Source organism: Haliotis rubra, unplaced genomic scaffold (assembly GCF_003918875.1).
Source record: "Haliotis rubra isolate DU_JTF1 unplaced genomic scaffold, ASM391887v1 Scf1122, whole genome shotgun sequence".
NCBI lineage: Eukaryota > Metazoa > Mollusca > Gastropoda > Lepetellida > Haliotidae > Haliotis > Haliotis rubra.
In genome coordinates this window covers 47,826-57,363 of record NW_025765029.1, presented here as the reverse complement: position 1 = coordinate 57,363, position 9,538 = coordinate 47,826, and the positions used below count along the sequence as shown (strand labels likewise).

General features: G+C 40.0%; 1 protein-coding gene across 1 annotated transcript; it reads right to left on the bottom strand.

Annotated features, from left to right (window-relative positions):
* Positions 1-1,253: 1,253 nt before the first annotated feature.
* LOC124290281 (calpain-A-like) lies at positions 1,254-3,017 on the bottom strand. Its single transcript, XM_046726996.1, has 3 exons — positions 2,802-3,017; positions 2,002-2,133; positions 1,254-1,466 (listed from the first exon to the last, which is right to left on the bottom strand). The coding sequence occupies exons 1-3, from the start codon at positions 3,015-3,017 to the stop codon at positions 1,254-1,256; spliced, it is 561 nt and encodes a 186-aa protein (XP_046582952.1).
* Between the last annotated feature and the right edge of the window lie 6,521 nt (positions 3,018-9,538).

The following is a 9,538-nucleotide window of genomic DNA, read 5'->3' as shown; positions in this document are numbered from 1 at the left end:
TGTTCGAGCCGTAGTGTCTAAACTGATGAAACACAAACTTCATTCTTCGAGCCATAGTGTCTAACAGATTGTACATATTCTTCACTGTACGTCCCGTAGTGTCTAAACAGATGAAGCACAATCTTCAGTGTACGACCCATAGTATCTAAACGGATGGTACACATACTTCATTTGCCCGTGAAGCATAGTGCCTAAACATATGGTACATATATTTCATTTGCTTGTTGAACATAGTTTCTCAACAAATGGTACATATACTTCCTTGTGTACGACCCATAGTGTCTAAGTAAATTGTACAAATACTTCATTGCATGAGCCATATTTCTTAACAAATTGTACATGTGCTTCATTGTACGATCCACAGTGTCCAAGCAGATGGTACATATACTTCTCTTTCTTGGGACACATAGTGCGTGTAACAGATGATACATATACTTCATTTGCATTTGATTGTTTGTGGTTGAACACTTGAAGATTGTAGTGTAGTGTAAAACTATTCCCAGAGAGGGAACGTGACAATACGTCATTCAAATTTTTTTTATGTCTACCTATGTTTTAATCGTAGAATGGGTGTTCCATTTATATTAGGGAAAACTTCACAATATGTTAAACACCTAAATGGATGATGTAAATCCAGTTCGGGTCCATTCAGGTAGCAAAGGCTTTTAAGTCTCCACGGTCACTTGATCTAGCTTCAGGAGCTGGCGATTTCTTGCCGTTTTCACATTGGTTACTTTTCCGTAGGGTGTTCTCTTCTTATGGTTTAAATAAAAATCTGAATGACTGACTGAGTTTGTTTTACGCCGCTTTTAGCAATATTCCAGCAATATCACGGCGGGGGACATCAGACATGGGCTTCACACATTGTACCCATGTGGGGAATCGAACCCGGTTTTCGGCGTGACGAGCCAACGCTTTAACCACTCGGCCACCCCACCGCCCCTAAGTACAAATCTGTAATACTCCGGCTGTATTACTGTTCATCGTCGACAGTTTAGTGTATACATTAAGTTCATGAATATGTAATAGACAGATCCAACAGTACACAGCTTGTTTTAATCTTCCATTGGTTAATCCTTACCAAGAACAGTTTATGTTCAGTAACAAATACAGTTAAAGAGTGTGTGGGTTTATGGCCAATTTGAAAGGTATTCCAACTACATCAGGACGTGGCAACAAAGCCCGATGTGATACAGGTGCCTAACCTTCACACTGAATGTACCCAAGAGACTAAAGAAACAAACTGCCTGAGTTTAGTCATACTTGGCCAGGGCTTTTTCCATTAAGGGCACCCACATCTCGTTCATGTCTGTGCCGGAAGTTGCTCCATACAGCCGGAGCTTATTGTTCCTGTAATACACAGGCAGAAAGTCGTCAGTGTAGATGTCCTTCCACTGCCCAAACACCCAAAACCTGCAGTGGAAGACTCCGTCTGTCAGGGGCCTGTAGGAATCCTCGTTGATAACCTGAAACAATTTGGGCCACACTGTCATAATTTGTGTTTTAGTTATGCAACCAAATGCAAAAATCCTGAGATAAATACCCAGTTATGGTACCGTAAACCGAAGAATTGTATTAAAGTTGAATTGGGGAATTGAACCAACAATCAAATCATGTTTGCACAAGACCTTGTTTAAACATAAACAACTATGTCACCAATGCCGTACAAAACATGCTCGTATACTGTGCCATAGTGACGACTATTTTAAACTGAGATTCACAGATCTAGTGGATCGCCTAGTTCGACTTCAGTGACAAAAAGTGAACCATTCCATACAACCACCCAGTCATTTAATCGCCCCTTGTGACAACTATACATTAATGGACAGCCTTTATCCTACAATCACCAAAGGGGCGTGAAACCCGCAATACATGAGTTTGGATCAACGAAACCTGTTTCTACCGCTTCGCACTTGATGAAACCCTTGATGTCAACACTATACTGACAAAGTGAATATCGTAATTGTTCCTAATCCGGGATATGATCCCCGCGCTACCTACCTTCTTACAAGCATCTGGCTTGTCAGCAATATCGGCTAGCTTGGCCAAAAACCAACAAGTGCCGAAGCTCTGCTGCTTGACATCAAACCGGCCGGTGCCAGCAGAGAAGAGAACTGGCGATTCGACGATGTCCTAGGAAGGTAAAAACACGTGACATCGATATCTGAACATGGGTAAATTGATTGAAAACAGTCACCAAACCACTGTAAGCTTTATGTTAAAAACACAACTATGGTATACATATCACATACATGTACATCGATATCGGAACTTTTATTTGATTGGTTCTTTTTTACCCCCAATGAAACATGGGTGTACTTTTTCATTTGCCTGTCAAGACACAATTTTACAACACGCAAATTCAATTAACAGAAACAGTCCTTACATCTGAACAGTTGTCCAAAATAACAAAAGATAACAGCATTATTTCCTACAATCTCTACCTGACCATAAAAGTTTGTGCCTGTTCACAACTACCAAATCAAAACGTAAGACAGATGTATACGGACCGTAACGGCAGCCTTGTGAATAAAACCTTCTCTCGCTACTCTTAGAGTAGCGAAGCTCATTCAAAACGACGTACATTTGATTAAATGTGAAAACTACTCCTCCCAAGTTGTCATACAACAGGAATATCACTGAACCAGCGTAAAACCATAGTCAATCAAATCTCCTGCAGACAAGAGAACGTGGAGGATGTTACTTCTGGAAGTTCAACCATTGTAGACCATACGACCTCAAGAGAGGATAACGTACTTGTGGACGCATCCATTGGATTCCTTTTCAGCATACTTTTGTACTGCCACGGTCAGGGTGAAGGTGTTATCTGTCCACATCTGACCTTTGGGAACATGTGGACGGCATTGCTTGTGATCAGCCGAACCTGGTGGCCTGAAGTCTACAGTACAGACTTTAAGACCAGGAGACTCGGGGTCGTCTTGGTAAGGTCCCTGGGGAGATGCACTGCCATAGAAGTCGTCATAGCTCAGATCACTTGTAGATGAACAAGAGCCCATTCTTTGAACGCGTGGGCAACCTGAAATGGTCGATTTTATGTCCATTATGATTTAGATATCTTTATGGGTGAGTTAAAATTTATAGTCACTTTGGCAATATTTCAGCCATATCGTGACTTAATCAAGTTATAGATTAATAATAATCAAAGGTAACTACATTGGTATTAACCAAATGTCAACAAAGGACAGTAAAAATACTAGAATATCACAGATATAAATTTAAAACTAGTACGCTATCGTAAAAAAATCACTATAGACGATACAAATAAGAACGGGCTCTAGATCACCAACAACTGAAGGTAGATCACCATTCTAGGGTCCATGGGGACTTACAGTACTTTTCCTACTTGCATGGACCCCATCTGGATTTACACCATCCCTTCAGCCGATATTTCTATATGTGTTTTGTGCAAAGCGAACTTTGGATCACAATGAATTTTCTTCAGACACCTTCTGGAGACACAGTTTGCCCATGTATGTGTAACAGAGGATTCATTCTCCCTTCTGATATCGTCTGTTGCAATAAGATACCTTGGTTATTGCTTTCTCTCGGAAAATGTAGTCTAGATGATCTATTCCACGAATATACAATGGCATTTAGAAATTTACACTTGTCAAAGGGGTACACAAATTCTATGATGCAGACTACCAGTTGTCAGACTTCCATTTTTGTGGAAGCCATGATGGCTGAGTTGTTAGATAGCTGACTTTGTGTGCTGGTTATTAGGTGCCTGAATCTGAGAGTGTGGGTTCGAATACCTAATGGGACTCAACCTACAATGTAACAAACCTAATAGAATCTGTACTTTACTGAGAAAGTGTAATATATGTTGAATCTATTCCACGCCTGGCATGGCATCGTACACCTAGTATATATTAGTCCAACAAGGAGTCTTGTACAAGGTGAATGGATGATCCTGTACAAATGTGCTTCATCTGTAGCCATTATAGTTTATCTGCCAATACTTAAAGATGCATATAAATTAATACTCGGAACAGTATTCCAGTTATATCACTGTGTGCCAGCTAAATGTTGGAGGATACTTGTGTTGAATTCTAAAGGAATCTGAATGGGTCCTTCTGTTCTGGATTTGGATGGTTGCCATTGTGAATAAAGGAACTGCAATATTTAATGACCACCTTGGCACCAAGGAAGCCAACGTATTGAGTAACGCTACTTTCTCTTTCCCATTATATACTCTTCAAAAAAGGTTGGTGAACCTGAAATTTCAATTTGAATAGGAAGTATGAGCGGTAACAAATTATTCAAAGACAGACATCTTATAAACGCACCACCATTTCTCTGTATCACCAGCCCTAAACACAACGCATGGGATGCATATGCACAACGCAGTAGTCCCATATCATGGGGTATCATTTTTTTATTTCGACGTTTTGCAAGGAGGTCGAAATATAAATGCAGACAATTAAATTTGGCAGTCATCTTCCTTCACATTGTTGTTAATGTGTGTTTCTAGCCGGCTTTTTGTTTGACAAAATGAAAATCTTACACATGCAAATTTCACGTCATACACCAATCATCATTACTGTACAAACAACTATGGTCCTAAGGAAATGCAAGTGGTGATGCACTCTCAAAATATGTATTATTTATTTATTATATCAACATTGATTCACTTCCATATATCGCCGAATATTTTCAATCGTAAATTAAGAATGAAGCTGCCCTACCTTTGTTGAGAACATAATTTGACTTTCCAACCAGCCGCAGGTTGAAAGAGAATCAAAGAAAGAATTTGAAGAAATGAGAGAGTAATTGAAACATGAGGACATTTTTAATTAATCCAGCAAGCTTTCATAAGGAATCCCATAATCATTAGAACTCTCAGTTAAAAGAGTAGATGGTACGAGGTGTTTTTAGATGTTTTGGTACGAAATAAACGGTTCTTCAGCAACCCAGCTTGTCGTAAGAAGGATTGGATTGTAAGGCTCGCTGAATTGCTTGACATGTCATCGTATATCAGTTTCGTAGTTCGATTCTCATACTGTTGATCACTGGATTGACTGGTCCAGACGCGATTATTTACACACCGCCATACAGCTGAAATATTGCTGAATGTGACGTTAAACATTAAATTTACAAACGAAGTGAAGGTAACCTGTCTCAGCACTGAGAACAAATATGCTCATGCCAATAATGGTTGTCACCCCCTCCCAACCCCAACGCCCCACCACCTCACCCCCCAACCCACGCCCTTCTCCATTTAAAAAAATTGAAGGGGGTTACAATCAATATTGGCATGAGTATATATTCATGCCAATAACCAATGTCATCCCCCAGCCTGTTGATAAAATTGAAGGGGGTTACAACCATTATTGGCGCGAGTATGCATTAGGTTCATTAGGCCATACTGGCAGTGGGGTAGCCGAGTGGTTAAAGCGTTCGTTCGTCACGCTGAAGACCTGGGTTCGATTCCCCACATGGGTACAATGTGTGAAGCCCATTCGTGGTGTTCCCTGCCGTGATATTGCTGGAATATTGCTAAAAGCGGCGTAAAGACATATTCACTCGCTCGCTCGCTCACCAGGACGTATTTATCTCAGTGAGTGAGGTTTCACACCGCTTTTTGCATTATTCCAACAATATCACGGCGGGGACACCACAAATGGGCTTCACACATTGTACCTATGTGGGGAATCGAACCCGAACGCTTTAACCGCTAAGCTACCCCGCCGCCCCTATTTATCTCAGGAGATATCCTGTGACACTAGATAAACCTACGTGCGCTACGATCCACCATGTATGTAACGTATTTAATGCTAATTCCATTTCATTTGGTTTCCTTTACATGACATCTACCATGAGCACTGCATACCCAATTCCATAAGAATATATGCAGAATAATGTATAAAAGTATCAGGCCAGATCTCTATGACAGCAGTTGGGATACACACAATACCTTTACATGCTATTCGTTTATAAAGTTTGCGCTTTGAAAAACATTTTCCACAACAATGTGTTAGATTTTAACGTAAGAACAAAATTCGAAACAATTATAGTAGTACATCTGCAGTTGTGAGTGAGTGAGAGAGTTTAGTTTTACGCCGCACTCAGCAATATTCCAGCTATATGGCAGCGGTCTGTAAATAATCGAGTCTTGACCAGAGAATCCAGTGATCAGACTAAATTAAAATGGCAAAAGAGCAAAATGTGAATACTGTGAACATTTTGGAACATATATAGAAGCATCATTCAAATGTACAACAGCAGTTACGTTAATTTACTTTGGCACTCTGTTCGTTAGTATTTGTTCAACCGACTGAGTGTTTGCCTACCAGTAACTCATGATGTCTTTTTAGAAGTAGCTGGTGTTTCCTTTGACGCTGCCATGGGTCTACATCGGGTGAACAAGTTGAATTACACAAATCGACAGTTAATTTATTAATGCCTCGCCTGAATAACTTATACATAAAATCGTATAAACATAAAAAGTGACCCGCCCAAAATGGGTTATGAGAGACTATAAGGTAATAAATCACATAGAACTGAACATAAAATCAAATAGATAAAATATACATTACAAATAAGATAAATACTAAATTTAATATTTATTAATTTTGTCAAACAATAAAAATCTCCTCCTCTGTAAAACTCTTGCACGTTTTGGCAGTAAAATAAATAACGTCCGGGCATTACATAATAAAACACACATTTTCTTAACATTAGTTAAACTATCAAAATTGTTAATCACAGATTTGCATTGATATAACAGAGCTAAACGATAATAAAGTACCTCGATTGATGTTTAGCTACTCGACCGCGTGAATGACTACTTCTTTGAGAGGCATAAATGGCTACGCTGAAGTATGTCACCTCTTTCCTGGCGTGAAAAATTACACTGGTGGCTCCCGTTACTCACCTTGTATTAAACAACGTGCATGACAAGCCTAACCTGGTTCACGTGGAGCTTCACTGACGTTAATGCCTTCACTGCCTCACAGTTATTAGTTATACAGTCCATGCACAATATTCTGGTCATACAGTTTGATACGCCGATGCTTTCGTGACGAGAATTCGTGAAACGTTGAGATCAACCGTATATGACACATTTCTGGTGTCCACCGCCACGATTTAGCAGGAATATTGCTAAAAGTGGCGTAAAACTAACCCCAATCACTCCATTATTATAGAAGAAGTTTTTATTCATTTGAAGTATGTCTCTAGGCCAAAAGCCCACGATAGACTGTTCATATTATACACGTGTTTCAGAAATAATTTGCGTAAGTGCATAGATTAAGCCATTAAAACATCTCTTAGATTAAAATATCTCTTGGGAATTAATTCAGACATTAAGTTATTATAACAGTTGCATATTAAAATATAGTGACATTCATCTGCTACAGAATTACATTTGCGTACATTAAATTTTCGCTCATTTTTTGGTTCCTTATTACGTTTACCAGTTTCAATTATAAGATTACTTGAGCAACATCGCATGCGGGCCATTGCATAACTAAACCTAACGCATGTTAAAGTGATAATATATAATTCTGTTGAAAAACCTTGCTTATACATGCAGTACAAACATGCTTTAGGACTTTCTTGGACAGCAGAATTCAAGCCTTGTTCATAACAAAATTTTACTATGTTGAAAAATTCATTGACAAACATAGAAATATTGTTAATATATTGTTGCTCCTATGCATAATCAAAACCGAGCAGCATAAAATATCTCTAACATTAGAAGCGTAGTTGACCGTACCATTATATAAGAGCTTGCAATTTCATTTTGTAACTTTGTTCTAACATTTCTTAGGCATAGCGAAGACTTTACACCAATGTGAAATCACTCTTTTATATGCAAAAATATACAGAGGATAGCGACTGCATTTACGTCTAACATTATGGTTAGACGTTGACGATTTCACCCTGGGAAATCGTTGACAAGCTCACATATATGTAACCTCTATATCCGAACAAACATCTTGCCCCCCGCCGTGATATTGCTAGAATATTGCTACTATCGGCGTAAACCTAAACTCACTCACTGACTGACTGACTAAAGTATATTTATTACCTTTCAGCATTGTTAATATGAATTTTAACTGCAACGTAAGGGCATTACTGTTTATATCAACCATAGGCATTGTAAAGATACTTGACTTGAATATTACTGGCAATATTACCATAGGGACCACCTCCGTAGTGTAGTGGTTAGAGCGTCCGCCCTGATAGCGGTAGGTCGCGGGTTCGATCCCCGACCGCGTCATACCAAAAGACGTTAAAATATGGTACTTGTTGGTCCCTGCCTGGCGCTCGGCATTAATGGGTACAACAAAGACTGGTGGGCTCGGAGTCAGTATAATGTGTCTGAGTGGGGCATGCATGCTTTACTGCGGCATGGTATCTCAGTGGGCTAGCACTATAAAAAACAGCTTAAGTCTGGGCTAGTACAAGCAGCCGCACATACCCATACACACGCATGCACGTCGTCATATGAGCGAACTATTCTCCAGCACGACGTTAAACCAAATTTCACCTCACCTCACCTCACCTCACCTCACCTCACCTCACCTCACCATAAGCATTGTTAAAAACTGTTACTATTTGACTGGCGGATATTGCTAGTGATATTACCTTTATGCATTTGATCTGAAGATACTACCAGCATATTAATGGCTCAAAATGAGCTATATACGTTTGTCCAAGCCTCCATATGGAAATGCGCAGACCATATTACATGCACGATCAAATCATTATTTGGTGTATTGCATATGGTAAAGTGGAACGCCTATGTATCATTCAGCATTTGAGGGTTTACATGTACGCGATTGAAATGAGGCACACATGATTTCGCCTCTCGCTATAAATACTGATGCTACTAGCAACAAAACGAGCCTGTGCACATAGAAATGAAAACTGTTTTGCAACTCCATTGCACACCAATTCATAAAATGATGCAAAAATGAAACAAGATACAATGTATTTAGTAAACTGAATTGAAGACATACGTTTTGTAACGTCAGTGGTTTCGAATCATGACTGACAGTCCGTTGGGGAAAGTCTTAAAGTCAGTTGGCTGCGCATCTCCACTGCCGCCGAAACACCACTTCAGCACTGTTGAGACGTTATCAGAGTGTGGGAGTGAGTGAGCATGGTTTAACGTCGCTGTTAGCTATATTCCGACAATATCACGGCGGGGGACACCAGAAATGATCTTCACACATTCTGCCCATGTGGGGAAACGAACCCTGGTCTTCGGCGTGACGAGCCAACCCTTTAACCACTAGGCTACCTCACCGCCCCAGACGTCATCAGAACAATAATGAATTCGAAGTAGCCCGACGCCAAAATCAGGTCCGTCAACTTTGGTTGTGGAGAAGGATTGTTTGTGTTTACAGATGAGTCCAGAATTAATATTCCTGCATTGACGGAAGCCAGACGTACTGGCACATTGTGGAGCGTTATGCTCAGAACACGTCTACGACATCCTTGTAAGACCCACGGCCCGATCTACGGCCTATTCTGATGCTGGAACTTCGAAGGCGTGGACTCCAGC